This window comes from Papio anubis, chromosome 3 (genome assembly GCF_008728515.1).
Source record: "Papio anubis isolate 15944 chromosome 3, Panubis1.0, whole genome shotgun sequence".
NCBI lineage: Eukaryota > Metazoa > Chordata > Mammalia > Primates > Cercopithecidae > Papio > Papio anubis.
In genome coordinates this window covers 170,872,561-170,899,688 of record NC_044978.1, presented here as the reverse complement: position 1 = coordinate 170,899,688, position 27,128 = coordinate 170,872,561, and the positions used below count along the sequence as shown (strand labels likewise).

Sequence of the window (27,128 nt, the reverse complement as noted above, 5' to 3'; positions counted from 1 at the left end):
AAAATGAAATAATTTATTTTTAAGAACTGATTTATTTATAGCTCAGACTTCTTTATTTTTGCCTTCTTTTAAATTGAATTATATATATGTAGTTTTATTTCTCTATATTCTAATACTTTGGCCTCAATTTTTAATTTCTTCTTATTTTATAGATTATCTTTCAAGTTCCTGATGTATATATATTTATTTCATTTTTATTCTAAGTTGACAATTTATAATTGTATGTATTTGTGGGGTACAAAATGAATTTATGAATACAATGTAGGATAATTAAATCAAGCTAATTAACATATCCACCACGTCAAATACTTTTTTTAGTTTTTGAGACAGGGTCTCACTCTATCACCCAGGCTGGGGTGCAGTGGTGCAGTCACAGTTCACTGCAGCCTTGACCTCCCAGGCACAGGTGGTTCTCCCACCTTAGCCTCCCAGGTAGCTGGGACTACAGGTGCATGCCAAAAAATAACAAAAAATAACAATTGGTTAATTTTTTGTATTTTTTTTGGAGACAGGATTTCACCATGTTGCCCAGGCTGATCTTGAACTCCTGGGCTCAAGCCATCCACCCTCTTCAACCTCCCAAAGTGTTGGGATTACAGGTGTGAGCCACCATGCCTGGCCTCAAATACCTACTTTTTGTAGTGAGAAAATGTGAAGTTTACTGTCTTAGCAATGTTGAAATGTACAGCACACTATCGTTAACTACAATCACCATGCTGTGCAATAAATATTTTTAAAAACCCTTTCTGTCTAATTGAGATTTTGTACTCTTTGACCATCATCTTCCCATTCCTTCCAACTTCTGGCCTCTGTATCCACCATTCTATTATCTGCTTCTATGAACTTGACTGTTTTAGGTTCCATATATGTTAGGACATGCAGCATTTGTCTTTCTGTGTGTGGCTTATTTTACTTAGCATATTGTTTTCCAGTTCCATCTACATTGTCGCAAATGACAGAATTTCTTTCTTTTTAAAGTCTGAATAATATTCCATTGTGTATATATACTACACTTTATTTATCCATTCATCTGTTGATGGACTCAGGTTGATTCCATATCTTGGCTATTGTAAATAGTGCTGCAATGAACATGGGGGAGCAGATATTTCTTTGACAAACTGATTTGAAATCTTTTGGGTAAATACCCAGAAGTGGAATTGCTGGATCATATGGTAGTATTCTATTTTTAGTTTGTTGAGGAACTTTCATCACATTTTCCATAATGGGTATACTAATTTACTTTCCCAATAGTGTACAAATAAACCCCTTTCTTCACATTCTGGCCAACACTTGTTATCTTTCATCTTTTTGATTATACCCTTCTGACAGATGTGAGATGATGTCTCATTGTGGTTTTAATTTTTATTTCCCTAGTGATTAGGAAACTTGAGCCTTTTAAAATATATTTGTTGGCCATTTGTATGTCTTTTGAAAAATGTCTATTCAGGTCCACCTTTAAATTCTTTTTTTTTTTTTCTTGTTTTTGAGTTGTTTGAGTTCCTTATGTATTTTGTTTTTGTTTGTTTTTAATTTTTAATTTTTGTGCACACATAATAGGTGTGTATATTTGTGGGGTACATGAGATGTTTTGATATAGATATGCAGTGCATAATAATTGCATCATGAAAAATGTGGTCTCTTTCCCCATAAGCATTTATCTTTTATGTTACAAACAATCCAATTTTACTCTTTTAGTTATTTTAAAACAGGGGTGTCCAATTTTTTGGCTTACCTGGGCCACATTGGAAGAATTGTCTTGGGCCACACATAAAATACACTAATACTAATGATAACTGTTGGGCTGAAAAAAAATCGCAAAAAAACTAATTTCTCAGGAAGTTGATTAATTTGTATTGGGTTGCATTCAAAGCTGTCCTGGGCTGCATGAGACCCATGGGCCACGGGTTAGACAAACTTGTTTTAAAATGTACAACAAAATTATTATTGACTACAGTCACCACATTGTACTATCAAATAATAGGTCTTATTCATTCTAACTAGTTTTTGGTAACCATCCCCACCTGCCCCCAATGTCTCGCGGCACTTCCCAGCCTCTGGAAACCATTTTTCTATTCTCCGTGTCCATGAGATCAGTTGTTTTGATTTGTTAGATGCTACAAATAAGTGAGAACATGCTATGTTTATCTTTCTGTGTCTTGCTCATTTCACTTAACATAATGACCTCCAGTTCTATTCATGTTGTTGCAAATGACAGGAATGCATTCTTTTTTATGGCTGAATAGTACTCCACTGTGTATAAATACCACATTTTCTTCATCCATTTATCTACTGATGGACACTTAGGTTGCTTCCATATCTTGGCTATTGTGAACAGTGCTGCAATAAACATGGGAGTGCAGATATCTCTTCCATAGACTGATTTTCTTTCTGTTGGGTATATATCCAGCAGTGGCATTGCTGGATCGTATAATAGCTCTATTTTTATTTTTTTGAGAAACCTCAAAACTATTCTCCATAGTGGTTGTACTAATTCACATCCCCACCAACAGTGTACAAGTGTTCCCCTTTCTCCACATCCTCATCACTATTTGTTATTACCTGACTTTTGGATGAAAGCCATTTTTGCTGGGGTGAGATGATATTTCATGATAGTTTTGATTTGTATTTCTCTGATGGTCAATGATTTGAACATATTTTTGTATGCCTGTTTGCCATTTGTATGTCTTCTTTTGAGAAATGTCTGTTCAAATCTTTTGCCTATTTTTTAATTGGATTATTATATTTCTTTCCTATAGAGTTGTTTGAGTTACTTATCTATTCTGGTTTTTAATGCCTTCTCAAATGGGTAGTTTGCAAATATTTTCTCCCATTCTGTGGGCTGTCTCTTCACTTTGTTGATTGTTTCCATTGTTGTGCAGAAGCTTTTTAACTTGATGTGATCCTGTTTGTTCATTTTGCTTTGATTGCCTGTGCTCGTGGGGTATTGCTCAATAATTTTTTTGCCCAGACAAATGTCGTGGAGAGTTTCCACAATGGTTTCTTCTAGTAGTTTGTAGTAGTTTCATAGTTTGAGATCTTAGATTTAAATCTTTAATCTATTTTGATTTTATTTTTGTATGTGATTTGAGATAGGGGTCTAGTTTCATTTTTATCCATTCAGCCACTCTGTGCCTTCTGATTGTAGAGTTTAATCCATTTACATTTGATGTAAATGTTATTATTTATAAGTTAAGGACTTACTCCTGCCATTTTGTTATTTGTTTTCTGTTTGTTTTGTGGTCTTCTCTTCCTTCTTTCTTTCCTTTCTGTCTTCCTTTTAGTGAAGGTGATTTTTTTAGTTTTTCGCTTTTTATTTTTTGTGTACTGTTATATATTTTTGAGTTTGAAGTTACCATGAGGCTTACAAATAGTATCTTATAACCCATTATTTTAAGCTGATAACAACTTAACACAGTTTGCATAAAGAAACAAACCAGCAGCAAACAGAAAGCTAATAAAAACTCTATACTTTAACTTCATTCCCCCACTATAAAACTTGTTGTTTCTAGTTATGTCTTATTGTACTGTGTATGTCTTGAAAAGTTATTCGAGTTATTATTTCTGATTGGCTCATCATTTAGTTTTTCTACTTAAGACAAGAGTAGTTTACACACCACAGTTACAGTGTTACAACATTCTGTGCTTTTCTGTGTACTTACTATTGCCAGTGAGTTTTGTACCTTCAGATGATTTCTTATTGCTCATTAGTATCCTTTTCTAATTGAAGTACTCCCTTTAGCGTTTCTTCTAGGACAGGTCTTGTATTGATTAAATCCCTCAGCTTTTGTTTGTCTGGAAAAGTCTGTACTTCTCCTTCATGTTTGAAGGATATTTTCACCAGATATAGTATTCTAGGGTAAAAGCTTTTTTTTTTTTTTTTTCTTTCAGCACTTTAAATATGTCATGCCACTCTGATCTGGCCTGTAAGGTTTCCACTGGAAAATCTGCTGCCAGATGTATTGGAACTCCATTGTATGCTATTTGTTTCTTTTCTCTTACTGCTTTTAGGATCGTTTCTTTCATTGTATACTATTTGTTTCTTTTCTCTTACTGCTTTTAGGATCCTTTCTTTCATTGTATACTATTTGTTTCTTTTCTCTTACTGCTTTTAGGGTCCTTTCTTTATCCTGGACCTTTGGGAGTTTGATTATCAAATGCTTTTCGGCAGTCTTCTTGAGTTAAATCTGCTTGGTGTTCTATAACCTTCTTGTACTTGGATATCGATATCTTTCTCTAGGTTTGCAAAGTTCTCTGTTATTATCGCTTTGAATAAACTTTCTACCCGTATCTCTTTTTCTACCTCCTCTTTGAGGCCAATAACTCTTGGATTTGCCCTTTTAAGGCCATTTTCTAGATCCTTCCAGTGTGCTTCATTGTTTTTCATTCTTCTTTTGTCTCCTCTGACTGTGTATTTTCAAATAGCCTGTCTTCAGGCTCACAAATTCTTTCTTCTGCTTGATCAGTTCTGCTATACAAAGACTCTGGTGCAGTCTTCAGTTTGTCATTGCACTTTTCAGCTCCAGAATTTCTACTTGATTCTTTTAAATTATTTCCATCTCTTTGTTAAATTTATCTGACAGAATTCTGAATTATTTCTCTATGTTATCTTGAATTTCTTTCAGTTTCCTCAACACGGCTATGTAGGGACCAGCCCCACAGGGTCGGTGGGTTTTTCTCCCCGTGTGCGGAGACGAGAGATTGTAGAAATAAAGACACAAGACAAAGAGATAAAAGAAAAGACAGCTGGGCCCAGGGGACTGCTACCACCAAGACGTGGAGACCAGTAGTGGCCCCAAATGCCAGGCTGCACTGTTATTTATTGGATACAAGACAAGGGGGCAGGGTAAGGAGTGTGAGCCATCTCCAATGATAGGTAAGGTCACGTGGGTCACATGTCCACTGGACAGAGGGCCCTTCCCTGTTTGGCAGCCAAGGCAGGGGGAGAGAGAGAGAGAGAGAGAAGACGCTTACGCCCTCATTTCTGCATGTCAGAAACTTTTAGTACTTTCACTAATTTTGCTACTGCTGTCTAAAAGGCAGAGCCAGGGGTACAGAACAGAACATGAAAGCAGACCAGGAGCGTGACCACTGAACCACAGCATCACAGGGAGACAGTTAGGCCTCCAGATAACTGTGGGCAGGCCTGACTGATGTCAGGCCCTCCACAAGAGGTGGTGGAGTAGAGTCTTCTCTAAACGCCTCCACCCGGGGAAAGGGAGACTCCCTTTCCTGGTCTGCTCAGTAGCAGGTGTTTTCCTTGGCACTGACGCTACCACTAGACCATGGTCTGCTTGGCAACGGGTGTCTTCCCAGATGCTGGCGTTACCACTAGACCCAGGAGCCTTCTAGTGGCCCTGTCTGGGCGTGACAGAGGGCTCACACTCTTGTCTTCTGGTCACTTCTCACTATGTCCCCTCAGCTCCTATCTCTGTATGGCCGGTTTTTCCTAGGTTATGATTGTAGAGCGAGGATTATTATAATATTGGAACAAAGAATAGTTGCTGCACACTAATGATTAATGATATTCATATATAATCATATCTATGATCTGTATCTAGTATAACTATTCTTATTTTATGTATTTTATCATACTGGAACAGCTCGTGCCCTCGATCTCTTGCCTCGGCACCTGGGTGCTTGCTGCCCACACGGCTATTTTGAATTCTCTGTCTTACATATCTCTGTTTCTTCAGGATTGATCTCTGATGTCTTATTTAATTCATTTGGTGAGGTCATGTATTCCTGGATAGTCTTGATACTTGTAGATGCTTTTCTGTGTCTAGGCATTGTATTTATTGTAGTGTTTACAGCCTGGGCCTGTTTGTACTTGTCCTTGGAAAGACTTTCCAGATATTCTAAAGGACTCAGATGTTGTGATCTACGCTGTATCTGCTGTAGGGGGCCCTGCAAGCCTAGTAATACTGTGGGTCTTTCACACACTCATAGAGATACCACCTTGATGGTCTTGGACACAATCTGGAAGAATTCTCTGGATTACCAGGCAGAGATTCTTTTTCTAGTCCCTTTACTTTCTCCCAGAGTCTCTCGCTTTCTGTTCTGACCCACATAAAGCTGGTGACACACTCCACCACAACTAGGACTTTGCTGGGTAAGACTTGAAGCCAGTATAGCACTGGGTCTTGCCCAAGGCCTGCTGTAACCACTTCCTGACTGCCATCTATATTTGCTCAAGGCTCTGGGGCTCTACAATCAGTAGGTGAGAAAGCCAGCCAGACCGGTGTTCTTCTCTTCAGGGTTGGTCCAGAGGTGCCATCCAGGAGCCAGGGACTAGAGTAGGAAACCTTAGAAGTCTACCTAGTATTGCATTGTACTGTGACTAAGCTGGCGTTCAAACCACAAGACACAGTCCTTCCCATACTGTCTTCCCCTTTTCTAAGGCAGAGGAGCCTCACCTCATGGCCACCACCACCACAGGCCCACAGGGAGTACTGCCAGTGTACTGCTAATATTCCAAGGCCCAAGGGCTCTTCAGTCAGCTTGTGGTTAGTGCTGCCTGGCCTGGGACTCACCCTTCAAAGCAGTGGGCACCCCTCTGACCCAGGGCAGGCCCAGAAATGCTATCCAAGAGCCACATCCTGGAATCATGTACCCCAAGTCCAGCTAGTGCTCTACCTCTCTGTGGCTGTACCTGAAGCCAGCAAGTCACAGAGTCTTACCCAAGGCCCATGACATACTAATTGGGTATCACTTCTGGTTTTTCAGGGCCCGAGGGCTCTTCAGTTAGCTGGCGATGAATCCCGCCAGGTCTGGCTGCTTCTGTTCAAGGCAGCAGGTTCTCTTCTGGCCTAGGGCGTGCCTAGAAATGTCATCTGGGAGCCAGGGCCTGGAAATGGGGCCTCATAATTCTGCCGTATCCTGCTGTGGCTGGAGCTGGTATCCAAGAATGCAAGACAAAGTCCTCCCCACTTGTCCATCTCCTCTTCTCAAGCAGAAGGAAGGGACACCTTTTGGATGCATGAGCTGTCCAGCCTGGGGATAGGGGAGGGGCGATGCCAGCACTCCCTTGGCTACCCTGCCTGGTGTCTCAGTAGGTCATATGTACCCCTAGTCCACTGGCTTTGGGCCCAGTTCAGCGTTATGACTAGCCTAGGAGTTGCAGTCGTTGTGGCCTAGGCTGCCTTTTAAGTTTACTTAGAGCCCCAGGGCACTTTAGTCTGCAGTAGTAAGGCTTGTGAAAACTCAAGTTTCTAATGCTGGGATTGATAATTCCCTTCTGGCTAGGGCTTATTTAAATGTTCCCTCCGGGGATAGGCATCAGTTGAGTTTGGTCTGGTATTGCTTTCTGCTATAACAGGGCAGCCCTGAGTTCAATGCCTCGGAATTGCTATGCTTTCCCTCTCCCTGGCACACAGAATCACTCGCCGCACCAAGCAGCCACTGCTGGGGGGTGGGAGAGGGGTAGGTGGCATTGGTGATTTAAGACTGTTCTTCCTACCTCTTCAGTGCCTCTTTCAGTGATAGGAAGTTAGAATCAGGTACTATATGTGCCCCTCTGATTCTTGGTTCTTATGAAGGTGCTCTTCTTGTGTAGATAGTTGTTTAATTGGTATCTTGTGAAGGGGATGTTTGGTGGAGCCTTCTATTACTCCATCTGTTCCACTCTCAAGTCTGAGTTCCTTATATATTTTGGATATTAACCCCTTATCAGATGTATGGTTTGCAAATATTTTCTCTCAATCCATAATCCCAAGTTTGTCTCTTTATGCTGTTAATTATTTCCTTTGCTATACAGAAGCAATTTAGTTTGATGTAATCCCATTTGTCAATTTTTGCTTGTGTTGCCTGCACTTTAGGGGTTAAATCCAAAAATATCATAGCCCAGACCAATTTTCTGTAGTTTTTCCCCTATGTTTTTGCTGTAGTTTAGATATTTGATCCTTTAAACTTCATGTTGAAATTTGATCCCCAATATTGGAGGTGAGACCTAATGGGAAGTATTTGGGTCATGGGGGCAAATCCCTTACAAATGGCTTGAATGGCTTGGTTAATCCTTGAGTTCTCACTCTCTTAGTTCCCATGAGAGCTGGTTGTTGAAAAAAGCCTGGCCCCTCCCCTCTCTTTTGCTTCCTCTTTCACTGTGTGATCTCTGCACACACTGGTTCCCCTTCACCTTCTGCCATGAGTAGAAGCAATTTGAACCCCTAGGCAGATGCCCAGCCTTGAACCTCCCAGCTGGCAGAATGATGAGCCAAGTAAACACTTTTTTTTTTTAATTACCCAGCCTTGGGTATTCCTGTATAGTGACATACCAACAGACTAAGATAGTTTTTTCCTAGTAGTTTTACAGTTTCTGGTCTTCCATTTAATTATTTAATTTACTTAAATCAATCTTAAACTTAAAATTTATGTCAATTTTTTGGTTGGCTTTTGCGTATGATATGAGATAAAGGTCCAATTTTATTGTTCTGTGTGTTGGTGTTCAGTTTTCACAACACCGTTTATTGAAGAAACTATATTTTTCCTCATTGTGTATTCTTGCCACTTTTGTAAAACAAATCAATTGACTATTCATGCATGAGTTTATTTTTGGGCTCTGTATTCTATTAGAACAGAGATATTCTAAACAGACATATTGGTCAATATGTCTGGTTTTTTTTGGCCAGCACCATGCTGTTTTAATTATTATACCTTTAGTTTGAAATCAAGTAGAGTAATGCCTTCAGCTTTGTTCCCTTTGCTCATGATTACCTTGGCTATTTTGATTTTTTTGTGGGTTCACATGTATTTTATAATTGTTTTTTCTATTTCTGTGAAAAATGATATTGGAATTTCAGCAGAGATTGCTTTGAATCTGGAGATCTCTTTGGGTAGTATGGACATTTTAACAATATTAATTCTTCCAATCTATGAGCATGGAATATTTTTTTATGTATTTGTGTCTTTTTCAATCTCTTTCATCGATATTTTGTAGTTTTTGGTGTACAGGTCTTTTACTTTCTTGGTTAAGTTTATTCCTAAGTACTTGTGGGGTTTTTTTTGTAGCTATTGAAATGGGATTATTCTCTTTATTTGCTTTTCAGCTAGTTTGTTGCTAATGTACAGAAATGCTGTTGATTTTTGTGTGTTGACTTAGCATGCTTCAACTTTACTATATTTGTCAGTTCTAACAGTTTTTTTGCTGGAGTCTTTAGTAGGGTTTTTAAGTATATAAAATTACGGCATCAATAAGCAGTGGCAATTTCACTTTTTTTTTTTTTTTTAGTTGGATGCCTTACCTTTCTCTCACCTAATTGCTCTACAAGAACTTCCATTATTATGTTGAACAGTAGTGACAAGAATGGACATCCTTGTTCTAGATATTAGAGGAAAGGCTTTTAAATTTTCACCATTGAGTATAAGGTAGCTGTGGTCTTCTCATATATGACCTTTATTTTATTGAGGTACATTCCTTGTATACCTAATTTGGCGAGAGTTTTTATTATAAAACAATGTTGAATTTTTCAAATGCTTCTTCCGAATCTAATGAGATGATCACATGGTTTTTGTTCTCTAGTCCGTGAATGTGATATATTACGTTTATTAAAGTTTGTGTATGTGGAACCATCCTTGTATCCCACGGATAAATCCCATTTGATCATGGTGGATGATCCTTTGAGCATATTGTTGAATTCAGTTTGCTAGTATTTTGTTGAGTATCTTTGCATCTGTGTTCACCAAAGATCTTGACCTGTAATTTTCTTTTTTTGTAGGGTCCTTGTCTGGCTTTGCTATCAGGGTAATGCTAGCCTAATGAAAAGAATTTGAAAATATTTTCTCCTCTTCAACTTTTTGGAAGAGTTTGAGAGTTTGAGGAGGATTGGAATTAGTTCTTTAAATGTTTGATATAATAGCACTCAGCAGTGAATCCATCAGGTCCTGGTCTTTCCTTAGATGGCTTTTAAATTACTGGTTCAATCTTCTTATTCATTATTCCTATTCAGCTTTTTCACTGCCTCATGATTCAGTCTTGGTAGGTTTTATGTGTCTAGAAGCTTATCCATTTCCTCTGTGCTATTTAACTTGTTGGCATATATTAATAATTGTTCATAGTGTCTCTTACAACCCTTTGTATTTCTGTGATATCCATTGTAATGTCTTCATTTTACATTCCTGATGTTATTTATTTGAATCTTCTCATTTTTCTTAGTTAAGCTAGCTAAATATTTTCAGTTTTGTGCATCTCTTCAAAAAAAAAATTCTACATTTTGTTAATCTTTTGTATTGTTTTCCTAGTCTCTATTTTATTTATTTCTGTTCTAATCTTTATTATTTCCTTCCATAATGTTGTGTATTTTTTGAGATCTTTCTTCTTTCTTAACGTAGGTATTTATTACTATAGCTTTTCTCTTAGAACTGCTTTTGCTCCATCCCGTATGTTTTGGTATATGGTATTTGCATTTTCATGTCTCAATGTATTTTTTAATTTTCCTTTTAATTTTTTTTGACCCGTTGGTTTTTCAAGAACATGCTGTTTAATTTCCATATATTTGTGAATTTTCCAATATTTCTTATTTTATTGATTTCCAGTTTTCTACCATTGTGGTCAGAGAAGATACTTGATATGACTTTAACCTTCTTAAATTTGCTGAGGCTTGTTTTTGTGTCCTAATATGTGCCCTAATCTAGAAAATATTCTGTGTGTGCTTGAGAGGAATGTGTATTACATTGCTGTTGGATAGTGTTGATGCTGATGTATAAGGTCTGTTAGGTTCATTTTGTCTAAAGTATTGTTCATGTTTGTTGTCTCCTTATTAATTTTCTGTTTAAATGATCTGTCTGTTGTTGAAAGTGGATATTGAGGTTCCCTACTATTTTTGCCTTACATGTATCTCTCCTTTCAGATCCTTAAATATGTGTTGTATTGAAGTTCGCTACTATTTTTGCCTTACATTTTTCCTTTCAGAACCTTAAATGTTTGTTGTTTTTATTTAGCTGCTCCAATGTTGGGTGCATGTATATTTACAATTGTTATATTTTCTTGATGACTTGACCCCTTTATCATTATACAGTGTTCTTTGTCTCTTTTTATAGTTTTTGACTTAAAGTCTATTTTGTCTGATATAAGTGTAGCTACTCCTGATCTCTTTTAGTTTCCATTCACATAGAATATGTTTTTCCATTCCTTCACTTTCAGTTTATATGTGTTCTTAAAAGTGAGGTGAGTTTCTTGTTTGCAGCACATAGTTGGATCTTAAAAAAAAAAATCTATTCATTCCCTCTTTTTGTTGAAGAATTAATCCTTTTACATTCAACATAATTACTGATAGGTAAAGAATTGCTACTGCCACTTTATTAATTGTTTTCTGCTTTTTTAGATACAGTGTTTCTTTCTTCTTCTCTTATTGTCTTCCTTGTGGTTTCATTGTTTTATAGCTGCTGGCTGGGTACTGTGATGGCTTCTAGTCACATCATTCATAGGTTGTATTTCCTGGCCAGACAATTACAATATTTGGTATCTTAAGTTCAGCAGCACTTCAGGCTGGGCTCCAAGGTTAGGTAGACAGGCAAGATAAGAGGCTATGCTCCTTAGAAATGTGCAGCTGAGGATCACCTTCCTGAGAATGGAGCCATGCGGTTGGCTTTGGCTGAAGTGAGCAGCTGTTTGACCTTCCAGGTCAACTGGGACTAACTCTGATGCTTCTCCAAAATGCACTGAGGTAAAAGTTTCCCTGCCTGGGTAGGTCATTGGCAGGCATTTTGGCTGAGTGGAGCCACTGCTTGACTTCCTGGATCAATTAAATCTAGCCTTTATGTTTCTTTAGGATGGGCAAAGGCAGTCATCTACCTGCCTGGGTTGGGTCACTGGGTTGATCTCTGAGGCTAGGCATGGAATCTAGCTATCTAGGAACTTAAGCTAGACTGAACTTCCCCAAGTGGTTCTGAAGGAGACCAGCTCAGCTTGTTTGGGGCCATGAAGTTGGCTGCTGTTTCCCATAGGATGCCACAGCTGGCAGAAACACAGAGATATCATCAAGGTCCACGTGCTGATCACTGTGACTTCTGCATCCTTTCTTTGTTTCTACCTAAGCTGGTGCAGTCTAGTTGTCCTGGTATCCTCAGTGTTCCCCATGAGAGGAGACTGGAGTGAGCTTTCCTGGGAAGCATCTTGAAATGCTAGGGAAGATGGATGACTGCATCTGGTTCTCTTTCCCCTTATAGAAACCATGGCCCAGGAAAATTCTCTCCATCTGGCTTTGTGTCCTCTTTTGAGGGAGGGGAAGGGGTGGCATAGTTAAAGTGAGATCATTCTTCTTACCCATCCAATTTGGTTTTCATTCAGTTCTATGGACCATGTAGGTGTCTCAAGTTTGTTTACAAGTATTGGAGCCTTTAGAAAGACATCCTAGTCTGGGATAATTGCTAGTTGAACTTTAGTGGGAGTAGAGTCTGAGACTTTCTACCCTGCCATCTTGCTGATGTCACTCCTCTAGGCTTTAAGTATTCAGTTCTGGAGGCTAAGAAGGCCACGATCAAGGCACTGGCAAAGTCAACGTCTGGTGAAGACTTGCTTTCTGCTTGTGGCTACGTCCTCACATGGCAGAAGGCAGAAGAGTAAAAAGACCTGATTTTTATATTTTAATTTTTTAATATTTTGGCTTACTTTTTTCTCAACATTTTAATCAGATTTAGTTTTGCCTTGTTTATTATTTATTTATGTATTTGTTACCATTTTTTCATTGTTTCTTTTATCTCTTTCTTTCTCTCCTTCCTTTTCTTTTCTTTTCTCTTTTCTCTTTTCTTTTCTTTTCTTTTCTTTTCTTCCTGTCTTTTCTTTCTTTCTTGTCTCTCTCTCTCTCACCCAGGCTGCAGTGCAGTGGCACAATCTCAGCTCACTGCAGCCTCAACCTCCTGTGCTCAAGCAATCCTTCTGCCTCAGCCTCTTGAGTAGCTGGGACTACAGGTGTGCACCACCATACCCAGCTAATTTTAGTATTTTTTATACAGACAGAGTTTACCATGTTGCCCAGGTTAGTCTCGAACTCCTGGGCTCAAGCGATTCAACTGCCTTGGCCTCCCAAAGTGGGAATACAGGTGTAAGCCACTGCATTCAGCCTATTTGTTTTACTATGAAGTTCTTAATTTATTCCATAACCTTTTAATCTCCTTTTTTTTCTCTTGCCTTTTTTATATTCTTGATTTTGTTTCTGTTCCTTGTCAAATTTTCTTCTTTTTGTTTTTATTCCTAACTTTAAATTTTTATTTAATGGTATGTTATTATAATGGCAGACAGCAATGGGGAAGAATCCTATTGGGAGAGGAAACATGACAAACTGAGAGAATTCTCTCCAGATGTGGTTGTGAAGATAAAAGAGGTTTATATTCATGAAAACATATATACTTAAACCACATTACAAAATGTATGTCCATTTCACCATCAACATCTTTACCTCTGTTGGGAAGATAATTCCTTTTGACTCCACAATAATTATTTATATCTATACACGGGAATGTTTCTTTTATATTTGTGTGGTTTTGGTTTTAAACATTGAATCATAATAAGACTCCTAGAATTACTATATCATGTGCTCTCTGAAGGCAAAATTCCCATCTAATTTATCTTTCTGTTTTATCTTTCTACCTCTAAGAACTAAAACTCAATAAATGTGCATTAAAGCAGATATCCTTGGGAGAAGTGACACAGAAACTATGTATTCATGTTCTATGTCTATTGTACTTCGCTCAGGGATAAGACTACTTTGATGAGGGCAAGTGTAGGAAGACCCTGAGGACATCTGAGAGTAAGTGATGAAGACTTAAGAAGGTGGGACAGAAAACTCAGCAAGAGTTGTCAGGAAGCAGAAAAGCAGTTGGCAAAAGCAACCACTAAAGGACTGGTTTTACCTCTTAATTCTTCCTGGACTGGGGATAATGTAGAGGGCTTGTCTCTGTCAGATGAACTTTTGCTAGCATTTCCCAGAATCATGACTCAAAACTTGCCACTGTGTTCCCATCTGGGATTTGGAAGATTAGGTAAGAACTTGGAAGGAATTCAGGGGACACTTAGTTAAATTGGGTCAAAATGTGTCCATTCTCCAGCCTCCGTCTTGGCAGTGACACATTGGAAAATGGTTTCACCATGATTGAACAGCCAGGGAAGAGTAGAGCTTATTTATACTCTCTCTTTTCCACTTTATTTTCTCCAAACTGTGTCTTTTAGAAATAAACTATCAATCTTGCCCAGACTGGAGAAAGGACTGCAGCAACAACCCTGTTTCGGTATTCTGGAAAACGGTTTCCCGCAGGGTAAGTACCAAGCAGTGAAATTCTAGAGCTTTGGAGACCACAGAACTTAAGATGTCATCCAGTCAGTGCTTGGTTTTAACACTTTTGGATTACAGATACTTTTAGAAATGAAAATATAGGATTCATTCCTGAGAAAAAGGTACAGTAGTACATGCCAGAAAATTTACACATCCAATTTTAGAACATTCTTAGAGGGTCCATGGGCTCCAGTTGCAGAATCTTGCGTGTACACATGGTGTCTGACTTTGGCACCAGCAACCTGGGGCTTGGTTTAATCCTCTGATTCGGGTATTAGTCAATCTTAGATTCCTGGGACAGTAGTAACAATCTACATGTATAGACCCCTTACTATGCGGCAGATACAGTCCTCAGATATTTACATGAACTAAGAACTTGCATCTTCATCAGCACCCTGTGAAGCAGGTGCCATGAGTATTGTGCCCATTTAACACATAACAACGTGAAGGTACAAGTAAATAAGGAATCTACTAAATGTACAGAATTAGTAAGAGGCATATGTGGGAGTTTATCCCAAGCTGTCTGACTCCAGATTCAGAATCTAGGCTGGGAAATACTCACCACTCCGCCCTCTACCTATTTTTTTAAAAAACTGATACATAATAATTTTACATATTTATGGGGTATGTAGTGATGTGGTGATACATATAAGGTATAGTGATGAGATCAGGGTAATTAACATAGCTATCATCTATGGTGCCTTCTTGCTGTGTCCTCACATGGCAGAGGCAGAGGGACCAAAGGAACCTAGCTAGTTCCCTGGAGCCCTTTCATAAGGGTGTTAATCTCATTCATGAGGACAGAGCCCTTAGGGCCTAATTATCTCCTAAAGGACTCACCACTTATTAGCATCACATTGGTCTTAGGTTTCAACATAAGAGACACATACATTCAAATCCTAGCAGCATATCTGTGACAAGCCTTGAAGTGCGTTCCTCTGTCATTCCCATTGAGTCATCCTCATAGGTAGTATGACAAATCCCCACATTAAAGGTGAAGAAACTAATACTCAGAAGTTAAGTGACTCATCCAAGTTCCCTGGGCTAATAAGTTGCAGACTCAAGAGCCTAACCTAGGTCTTCTTGATTCCAAAGCCATGCTCTTCAATTTTGTTCTTTGAATCTGCTTATTGGTTCTATCTTTTACAGGACAGGTTTGATCTTAACTCTAGGTTGGTACCTAGCTAAACCTGTGTCTTAGGGGGATTTATGTAAACCCTGGTATGATGGAAACAGAAAAACAGCCTGGAAGTTGTAAGGTTTAGACTCGGGCAGATTCTTTTACTCATTCTGATCTTCCGATTCCTCATTTGTCAAATGGAAATCAAAATTTGCCTGTTCCATAGGGTTACTGCAATGTTTAAATGAGATACCACTATCCTATAATGTAACTCAAAATCCACCCACTTCGAAAATAGTTTATTGAGTACTTACTATGGACAGTGGACAGTCATGGGTACTTTATAGTTTTTGTTTGGTTGGCTTTTCTGAGAATAGTTTCCATTTCACTACTCTATGGTATGTTTTAGGACAGTGCTGGTGCTAAACTCTTTTAAAGCCAAGTCACATTTTATGTGTATCAAGAACCTCCTTGTGTTCCCCACTCAGTCCCTGGCACTAGGAATACAGAGTTGCATGTGATTGAAGGCGTCCTGCCCTTGTGAGCTACCAGCACCTTTATTTTGCCAATCACTCATGGACATATGTGGATGGCCTTCTTTTTTCAGACTTATCCCTTTCTTTTTCTGATAACAGAGGCAGGGTTTTTTGTTTAATTTTTAATTTTTGTGGGTAGGTTAAACTCATCATTATAATACAATACAGTTGGATAATGTGGAAGGAATGTAGGATGCTGTCAGAGTCAGAGAAGGGGACCTGAACTAGTCCCAGGGGTTGGGGAGGCCTCCTGGAGGGAGCACATAGAACACTTTATTTTGTTCATTTCATTTTTTCCAAAGTCTAACAAAGATTCCTGCTGAATGTTTCTTGCATGAAGAAATAAGACTCTTTGCTCAAGCATATTTATTCATTCATTTATTCAGCCCTCCTTTCTCTCTGTGCTTTTCCAGGCCTGAGGGTCCCCTGTTCTCTCCCCAGTTTCCCCTTTTGTGGTGTTCCCATTTCCCTTATCCCTGAATCATCCACCTGCTCCCACTAAATGAAGCATAGTGTCTGCAGTGCATGACACTGAGAAAACACTTTCATCTTCCCCCTCTAGACATTCTTCTTATTCATTTGGACTTCTGACTTCTGAACCACTGAACCACCAGCTCTATGAACTGTCACACTGAACATTGTTCACTTACAGATTGGAGCAACTGCTTCAAGAACTCTGATATGAAGCATAATCTGTCCAATGGCTTGGAATGAAAATTGTGTAGACCTGACATTCCTGTGCTAAAACCATATAGAATATCCTTCCTTAACCAGCTATTGCTAAGTATTGTTTTGAATGAAACTGCTGGAGGTTTGTGATTAAGTTTGCATGATGAATGGTGAGCTTTTTGTTTTTTTAAGTTTGCAGAAACTGCCTGTGGTGTGGTCCATGTGATGCTCAATGGATCCCGCAGTAAAATCTTTGACAAAAACAGGTAACACATTTATTTTGCATCTTGTTTGCAAGTATCATGCTGCAAATATCACAGTGGATATTTTATCTCTAGAAAGAATATGCTTTTCATGTTTCAGGTCAGTTCTGAAGATTTGGGCTAAAAAAGGTAAAAATTTTGAATTCTGTGGAGAGAGTTTCTTCTAAGTCAATGTGTTTGTCTGATTTCTCCTTTGCCAAAAATCATCTACCAGGTTCTAATGACCACTGCACTACATCTAGCCCCTGCTCTTAACTTTTCCAGTCCTGGTGTAATTTTCTCAGCTTTCTCTGCCGTTACACTCCACCCTACCTGTTGCTCACCATTGTTCACACAGTTCCCCCATATGACCTACTTCCCCTGCTCCCTTCTGTCTAAATCCTCGCCATCCATGAAGACCTGCCTTGACTCTCCTCTCCTCCAGGAAAATTGTGTACCCCAGTTCAGTAGTAAAACTACTACTGGGAAATTGGGAACTGTGCTGGGCTCTTGGCCTTCACTATCTTTTTGCAGACATTGTCAGCAATGTACTGTAGTGGTTAAAAGCAATTACTAGAGGTCATTACATACTATCTGTGTGACCTTAAGCAGGGCAGTCAACCTCTGTGAGCCCCTGTATATGTACCTGAAGAGTTGATAGTGATGGGAAGATTAACTGAGACAACAGATGAAAATTGCTGAGCTCTGTGCCTGACAGCAGAGAAAGTGCTCAATGCGAATCAGCTATTATTCTCATTTAAAAATGATCCTCGCCACTGAATCTGGCCACACCTGTGCCTTTCTTGTCTGATCTCCTTCTATACTTACAGTTTTTACTACACTGATTGCCTTTTTGGCCTTTGTTCTCTAATTTTTGTTCTCTAATCCCACCTAAGGCTGACTGAAAGGAGGAAGCATATATTAATTTGCCTTGTAAACTCTAGGTGCCCCAAATTAATTTTTCTTCTCTCCTGTTTTAATATTTAATTCTACAAGGAAGCATTTATCCTTTTGTCTTCTGATCCCAAATTTTTTGGGTAAAAGCATTAACATTGCAGAATTTTATAATCTGATGTTGTGGTTCAAGTACTTGCAACAGGAGTGTCAGTTGTCAGAGACTAACAGGGAAGAGTTTAGGAATGGGATTAGGGCAGGCCACAATAGTCTTTCAAAGCATTGCCTCTCAAACGTCACTGAGCATATGAATCATGTGGGGCTTGTTTAACTGCAGATCATTTCAGCAGGTGGTGGTGGCTGAAATTCTACATTTCTTTCTTTCTTTTTTTTGTTTTTTGAGACGGAGTCTCACTCTGTTGCCCAGGCTGGAGTGCAGTGGTGTGACCTCGGCTCACTGCAAGCTCTGCCTCCCGGGTTCACGCCATTCTCCTGCTTCAGCCTCCCTCAACTGGGACTACAGGCACCCGCCACCACACCCGGCTAATTTTTTGTATTTTTAGTAGAGACAGGGTCTCACCCTGTGTTAGCCAGGATGGTCTCAATCTCCTGACCTCATGATCTGCCTGCCTTGGCCTCCCAAATTGCTGGGATTACAGGTGTGCGCCACCACGCCTGGCCGAAATTCTACATTTCTAATGAGATCCCAGGTGATGTTCATTAGGTCAGTCTAAGGACCACTCTTCGAATAGCAGATATTTAAAGAATCAACATTAATGCACAACTTAAGAATTTTATTTTGAGAATCTTGTTAACCAAGGGTCATGCTGAATAAGAAAAGGTTATTGATTTGCAATTTGATGCGTCAACTCCAAAGGATAGGTCCTAGCCAGTGCCTTTCTGCCTGCTGATTTTTAAGTGGGGGCGTGGATGCTTTTGTTTGGGGTTGACGTTTGCGGTTCTTTGTTTCTTCTGTTTTAGCACTTTTGGGAGTGTGGAAGTCCATAATTTGCAACCAGAGAAGGTTCAGGCACTAGAGGCCTGGGTGATACATGGTGGAAGAGAAGATTCCAGGTATATCTTACTACTTTGTACCCAAGGGTTATTTTATGAATCAGTCCACAAAAGAATCCACAGTCACAAGAACGCATTGGGAACAAACTGACTCAGGAAATGAATGTACATGAATCTCAACAGCCTCTTAACTTTATCTCCACAAACGATATTTAACTGCTTGACATTTCAGCTCCCCTGCTGACCCAGGAGCTCTTAGAGGCGGGGCCTCTACTTTGCCTCTTTATCCAAGGGCCTTGTCCAGGGCCTGCTACAGAAACAGAGAGACTCCAAAAATGTTTGTGAGATCTTGTAATTTTAATACTTTCTTCTTTCTTCCCCAGAGACTTATGCCAGGATCCCACCATAAAAGAGCTGGAATCGATTATAAGCAAAAGGAATATTAGATTTTTCTGCAAGAATATCTACAGGTAATTAATTTCTTCTTGAATGAAAAAACGACTGTCTTGTCAACTGTAGAATGTCCTTTATTCCTCAGCCTCCTCTGAGTTTGGAGGGCTGTGTGAATCTTTCTTGGGCCTTGATGATGATCACAGATGGCAACCTCTGGTGATCTCTGTCCCGCCTTCCAAGCCTAGTCCAGAAGGTATCCTAGCTAGTGGCCTTCACTTGGCCGCCTTTCCTCATCCGTCTCTACTGGTCCCAAGTAGGACTTGCCTCTAAGGCTGACACCACCTTTGACGGCATATTTTCTGATTCCCAGTGTGAGTGGCCCAGCCCAGGGTTCACTGGCCTACTAGGTTTCAGGGGAGAAAGGGAATGTTTTGCTAAGCCCTTTCTTCCAAGTTGTAAAATGCTTGTGATTTGACATCATTTTGCATGTGACACTTCCTTAGTTGGATCTGAGCACAGATGCCTAACACCTGATAAGGTGTCACATGGCAGTCTACCAAGATCTATCTTTTTTAAATTAAAAAAAAATTAAAAAATTGTTTCTAATAATTTGCATTTATTAGAAAACAGTTTAAAATTACAGATAGATATATATTTCTAAAAGTCACCTATAATTCTAGTTTCAAAACTGAGACCCCTCACTCACTTTTAAGCAGTTGTGACCAATGGTGTAGGTAGGGACTCATTGGTAGAAGCATCTTTGGAGATTTTCCCACATGTAATAGCTTGGAACAAGATTGATGCAGAGAGAGGAAAAGCTGTTCAAAGGAGGTAGAAGCTGAGATGCTAGAATATTGTTCCTGTCTCCATGTCACTACCTTCTCCCACTAACCATATCAAAAAAGCAGAAAGATAGATTCTGGGGACTCTACTGATGGCTTTTGTTTCCCAAATGACCGGAATTCCCGATCAGTCAGCTTGCTTCTATCTGGAAACTGCCAGAAAAGGCCATGAGCATTCTACAGCAGTTACACAGGAAAACAGAAAGAATGAATGAAGGAGCAAGTGTAAAAGAAATCTTGCAGATATCTGACCAGTCTAAGCTGTTCAAAGATATGTTGCATGGAGAAAATAGAATAGTAGAAACCTAGACAAAGGCTGGAAAATAAAGATGGTCTTATCCCCAATACTCTTTTATCTTTTTTGTCTTATTAAACATTAACCTTTTTCTCATAAATGGCCAGAAGACTTTTATATTATAATTCATCAACTCCCCTCTTTTGTGTCTGCTGTAGGCTCCAAGTGAGCTCACTCATTCTCCATCTGGAAAGAAAATATGGGCATGGCTTCCATTTGGACTTGTACAGACAGTGGCCCATATGGGAACCAGGTCATTTATAAGCCAACATTTGTTATTCAGAGCATCAGATCATGTGACTTTAAACTTGGGGATCATCTTTGAAATCACTGCTCCTTTTCTCTGACCATGAAGTTGTAATATAGTCAGTATGACTCTTTGAATGACTGGACTGGCAGGACCCCTTGTGGTGTCTAACTGCCGTGTGGCTTTGAAGAACAGTTGTTTGTCTCTAGGGGAGCCCAGGGTGAATGTCATGGACACAGACATAGACTGTAGTTTAAATCTCTCCATCCCAAACACACCTTCTAACTTTAGCAAACTTCTGTCTAGCTGTTTTGGTGTGATTATTTAATAATTAAACAGAAGTATAATTAAATATATATGTGTATATATTATATATGTATATAATATATGTGTGTATATATTATATATGTATATATATAATATGTGTGTATATATTATATATGTATATATATTATATATGTGTGTATATATTTTATATATATATATAAAAAAAGACCTATACAGGTTAGACTTCCTAATGCCTCTAATATTGACCCCTTAATAAATTTCATCACTCAGAGACAAACACTATTAACATGTATATTTCCAAGACTCTTTTTTTTTAAATATACACACTCATGGTCCTGATACGATGTATATGGAATTTCTTAACACATGTTTATATGTTTTAACCAGTGGAATGAACAGAAGGTAACAATACTTTTTTTGGATATCATAAAATTAGCAAATGGTCAGCGTGCTTTATCTGGCTAGTGCCCTCTAGTGGCGCTTAAAAAAAAAACCCTAGAGGGTACATTAATTCTTTTATGTTGCTTCAAAACACAGGGCGCGTCCATTTTATGGGGATATTGGATATGAATACTTACATGGTCATGGAGAGAGATCATCTTGACAGCATAATTGCTACTTCTTTTCCAAAACTGAATTCTCAATTAGAAACTAGAATTAATAAACATACTCACATTCTCCTCATTTAATATAAAGCAAAGGTAGCTTCAAAAATCCTAAATAGTCTTAGAAAGATTTCTTTTCTATAGCAGCATTTCCTTAATAAAGATGATACTTTGTGTTCCTAGGATGTCTTCATGTGGGGATCCCAGGTTACCGTATTGGTGAGGATGGAGTAAGTCTATACTTAGAGCTGCTGTGTCCAGCTGGTCATAACAGTTGACTAGGGATGGGCCTAAGGCGATCCATCACAAGGGCAGGTTCTGACACCTCTTCCTTCCAGAAGCCCAGGGGTGCTGGCAGCTGCTTCTGAGGATCTCTCTCTTCCTTGGCTCATATTTAGCAAAATCAAATTTAAAGAACCCCATTCCTCACTATCCACCATCCCCCTATTCACGTGCCAGCCACTCCCATTGGCTCCTGTTGCTTTAGCTAATTTTTATGCAAATAAGAGTCATTCACCTGGTAGGTACTTATCTAAGGTTTGTTTCAAAGCAAGTTTGGTCCCCTTGCTGAGGGTCTCCAGCTTTTTCCCAGATAGTCTATAACCTCTGCCTCTGACCCTGGGTTCAATACTCAGCCTCAGGAAGCTTCTGAAGAGAGGAAAGCAAATTAGCCACAGAAGCTGTGGGGGTCCCTGGCCTTGGTTGCTGCTCCTGCTGTTTTTTGACCACCAGCTGACATGGACAGCTTCCCTCCTGACATGTCACTGCAGGAGAGGAGTTTGTATGGATGCTCAGTGGTCTGTGCATCTTGTCGTCGCTAAAAAAGGGGCTTCCTCCATTAGCGAATTGGACCACAGATGTATCCTATGGCCTCTTGATTTCCTTCTTTGCTTTCTTGTCACAGACCTGAGAAGTTTCTTCAGTGTGTGAAAAATCCTGAGGATTCTTCTTGCCTATCTGGGATCTGAGCCAGTTGCCATGGTGGTTTTAGCTCCTTGACTCCTTGTGGTTTATGTCAACAATACATAACTTGGCCTACTTGCTGGTGCAGAGCTGAAGATTTTGGAGGGTCCTCCACAATAAGGTCAACGCCAGAGATGGAAGCCTTTTTCCCCAAAGTCTTAAAATAACTTGTATCATCAGCATAGCTTTTATTGTGACTATCAATCGTCAAGACAAATTATTGTATAAGATTAGAATGAAAATTGTGTATTAAGTTAATTCATTTGATTCTCATGTGATCCTTTTATGTTGTTTATATGTTGGTAACATCCTTTCTACTGAAAAGTGACCACACCAAACCTCTCTTACTAGAACAGTCAAGTGAAGAAAAACGAATGCTCAAGTTTTTCAGAAAGCATTACATTTCCAAATGAATGACCTTGTTGCATGACGTATTTTTGTACCCTTCCTACAGATAGTCAAACCATAGACTTCATGGCCATGGGTGATGTTGGTGAAAATTACTCTGTAGGATATAAGCTGCCCACATACTTGGTGCTTTACCTCTAACCCTTCCAACAGTGCTGTGAGGTTGGTATTATTTCATTTTTTAGATGAGAAAATAGGAACTCAGAGAGGTTATATATTTAAGTTGGTGCAAAAGTAATTGCAAGTTTTGCCGTTGGAAGGAATGGCAAAACCACAATTACTTTTGCACCAACCTAATAATTTGCTGTAAGTCCTACATTTAGTATCAGGCTAGAGACTGAATCTGAACTCAACTCTGTCCAACTCCAAAATTCATGTGCTTTTTCCTTCTAGGTCTTTCATACCAAACTAATAGTAGTTTCTATTCTCTTCCAACAAATGCATGTTGGATTAAATTGACTAGAATGGAATCTGGAATGTAATTCTTCTGGATGGCTCCAAAACACGTTTTTCTTCCCCTGTCTTCCTCCTCCTCTTCATGCTCAGTGTTTTATATATGTAGTATACAGTTAAAATATGCTTGTTCCTGATACTGGTAGCTTATGTTTTCTCTCTTTTTTCATGGATTAACCTTGCTTGAGGGCTTTAACAATTGTATTACTTTTTCAAAGAACCAAGCTTTAGCTTCATTGATTTTTTTCTATTTAATTGGGTTTTGCTCTCCCTTTATCATTGGAAACATAGAAATGCTTTCTAATTTCTTTGGGTAGATTTACTTATTCAGCTTCTTGAGATGGAAGTTTAGATCATTGATCCTGCAGCTTGTTTTCTTTTTGTATACATAGATTTTAGGACGATACATTTTCCTTTGAGCTCTGCTTTAGCTGCAGCTCTTATGTTTTGATATGCCTCTCTTTATTATCCTTCAGTTAAAAATATCTTTCAGTGCATTGTTATATAGAAATATGTGCTTAGTTTTTAACATCTGGAGATTCTCTAGTTTTGAAAAAAACAAGCCAGGCATGGTGGCTCACACCTGTATCCCCAGCATTTTGGGAGGCCGAGGCAGGAGGATCGCCTGAACTCAGGAGTTTTTACACCAGCCCGAGCAAAACAGTAAGACATTATTTCTTTAAAAAAATTACCTGGCTATGGTGTTGTGTACCTGTAGTCCCAGCTACTCCAGAGCCTGAGGTGGGAGGATTGCTTGAGCTTGGGAGGTTGAGGCTGCAGTGAGCTGTGATCACACCACTGCACTCCGGCCTGGGTGACAGAGTGAGACCTGGTCTCAAAAAAACCAAAAATAAATAAAATAAACCATATGTGTGGAATAAAGAATTAATAAGTTAATTTGAGACTCCTTCGGGGAATGACCACAATTTATTGAACATAGCCTAAATGTTGGAGTCAGGCATTTCTGGATTCATATTTTGACATCATGCTGTCATCTTGACCAAAATACCTAAACTTTCTGAACTTCAGCGTCCTTGCCACTCAAATAAGGATTACAAAACTTTCCCCTGTTAAAATGTGGTAAGTACTAAAGATGACAGCAAAAATGGAGTCCAGCACAGAGCTTCCTAAATAAGCAAGCACTCAACAGTGCTGCTTCCTTTCTACCTCCCCTGCTTGACAATCCAGTTTCCCACAGGAGCCTTTGTAGCTGTAGCCACCATGGTCGGTCCAGGGATTCTTCAATAGCCCCTTCTCCCCTTGCAGACATCCTCGTGGACGTTTAGTCTTGGCTCGACATGAGGATGGGAGTTTGGGACCAGTTCTGAGTGACATTCAGACTTGCCCAAAGTTGCCATTAGCTCCCCCTGCAGAATGTCTTCAGAAATGGGGCCTGGTCAGTCTACCTGGTGACCTGGCAGTTTTCCTCTTAAGACCCTTTCCACTTTGGTTGCTGCTTTCTGGGCTCATCGTGTCCTTGCTCAACAGGATACCCCTTGAAGTGGCTGCCTGGATCACATCCCCTTCCAAACAAGAAATGGAAATATTAGAAACCAATTTTTGAAATTTCCCCTAAGAAGACTCATTTGAGTGTTCAAGTTCAGAGCCAGTGGAGACCTTAGGGGAGGCTGGTCACAAGGTTTTTGCACCGTGCTGTAGAGGGCCCCAGGGAGCTACAGAGGTGGTGAGGGGCTGGGTGCTCTTTTCTCCGTGCAGGACCTTGTATGTCTATCTTCATTATCACGATGCCTCATCTCTACCTCCTTTCCCCCTGTAGTTCCAACGTGGGTATCTTTGCCATCTCTGACCCGAAGGACTTTCTGACCTACATGTATAAATACTCCCTCACAATATGTATTACTCTTCTTATAAGTGACTTCTCTACTGGATTACTGGTTGCTCATACGCCTCATATTTTACTTGTAAATCTACTACTCACTGTCTCCCTACTCCATTCTCATTTGCTGTAGAAAATTCTGTTACCATCCTAACTTTCACCCACCATCATGCTTACCCAAAGGCTGTGGGAATGACCTGGGCCCTAATGCCCCTTTTCTAAGTTCCTAAGGCTCACCATTTTCCTATTGTAATGGTTCTTGACCTTATAATGTTTGAGACATATTTTCAAATATAGTCCTTTGATTTCAGATGGAATACTTGAAAAGACACACACACACACACACACACACACACATAAGTGCATATGACTGTATATACACACATACACACACGTGCCTGTATACAGCCGTATGATATATATACAAACACACGCACACACATGCCTGTATACATCTTCTGTCACTTAACAATGGGAATATGTTCTGAGAAATGCATCATTAGATGATTTTGTCATTATGTGAACATCATAAGAGTGTACTTACACAAACCTAGATGGTATAGCCTACTACACACCCAGGCTACATGGTGTCACCTATTGCTTCTAGGTTACAAACCTATACAGCATGTGACTGTACTAAATACTGTGGGCAATTTTAACCCAATGGTAAATGTTTGTGTATCTAAACATAGAAAAGGTACAGTAAACATGCAGTATTATAATCTTATGAGACCATCATCATATATGTGGTCCATCATTTGGTCCATCATTGGCTGAAAAGTGGTTATGCGGCACATGACTGTATATATACTTTCCTGTTACAAAAACGGTGTCTCTCAATCCACAGTAATTGCAGTATTCAGTAGGTCTACTTTAGCCCTGAGTCATCATTTGTGTCAACGTGTTTAGTGCCATGTCCAGGTCTCTCATGTAACTGGAAGAGCTATCAAATATTTTGGCAAAACACATTGTTTCTTTGGCTTTGTCTTGGCAACTTTCTGTGCCTTTTGTAGCTCTTGTCTGGAAGAAGCTCAACCCTTGTCTGCACACTGTGATACAAGGGGGACAGCCTCGACTTACTTCTTGGTGCCTTAGTCCTCCTTAGAACAATTCCTAAATCTGTAACTTAAGTTTCTCAGGAAGATTCCATACTGCACAGAAAAACTGCTTTTGTGGGTTTTTAAAAGGCAAGTCGTTATATGTGCTGGATAATTTTTATGTATGACAGATAAAAATTGTATAAAGTAAAATATTAAAGTACACCTAGAATACTGTATAACTTTGGGTCATTTTATCAACACATTGCTAATCCAAATATTTTCCCACAGTTTTTCTTAGAATAACAAAGCAATTAATTTACTTATACTATGAAGGTCATCATTTTAATATATATTTTAAGCAATCCACCAAGAACTCAGTAGGCAGCTGAGAGGTGCTGCCCAGAGAGGTGGTGATTAGCTTAGCCTTAGCTCACACACAAAAGCACAACAGACTTTGGACTATCCCCTAACAGGGCATTTACTCTTGAACTTGATTCAGAGAGGCACACATTACCATTCTCTAATCAGAATGCAAGTAGCACAATGCAGTGGAAACTATGGAATTAAGAGGCAGGTGATGCATTGGGCAAGTTTATTAACATCTGTGACTCTTTAGTTTGAAATATATTTGTAACAGACAAAAATGAATTATACAAACAATAAAAGTATAATAAAGAGCCATGTTGAATAATTCTTTTAAAAGGAGTTGTCTCCGGGCTTGAAAGAATTAAGGGACATATTCAGTGGGTGGCACACTGCTGAAGACAACAGGACTTCCAACCTACTGCACCCCACGATTGAGTGAGTTAGGTAGCTGGGGAAAGGATGGGTCACTGTCCTGGTGTGTCTCACTGGTGGAATAAGTGGAAATAGATGCCAACAAGAGTCCAGTGCTGCTGTCTACAAAGACCTGAAAGTCCTTACCCACACCTCTTTATTCTTCAACACATTGAAGAAGAATGTTGTTTGCTTTTCAGTAGGAGTCTCACATTCGAGAATCACATGACACATCTTTTATTCT

General features: G+C 39.3%; 1 protein-coding gene across 1 annotated transcript in view; it reads left to right on the top strand.

Annotated features, from left to right (window-relative positions):
• Positions 1 to 26,786, top strand: part of CD38 (CD38 molecule) — a 73,290-nt gene extending 46,504 nt beyond the window's left edge. Inside the window, exons 5-9 of the mRNA XM_021938323.2 lie at positions 14,159 to 14,244; positions 16,779 to 16,852; positions 18,704 to 18,796; positions 19,120 to 19,206; positions 22,311 to 26,786. Coding sequence (XP_021794015.1) covers positions 14,159 to 14,244; positions 16,779 to 16,852; positions 18,704 to 18,796; positions 19,120 to 19,206; positions 22,311 to 22,374 — 404 coding nt within the window. The 3' untranslated portion in view covers positions 22,375 to 26,786. The remainder of the gene's footprint in view (positions 1 to 14,158; positions 14,245 to 16,778; positions 16,853 to 18,703; positions 18,797 to 19,119; positions 19,207 to 22,310) is intronic.
• Positions 26,787 to 27,128: the final 342 nt, after the last annotated feature.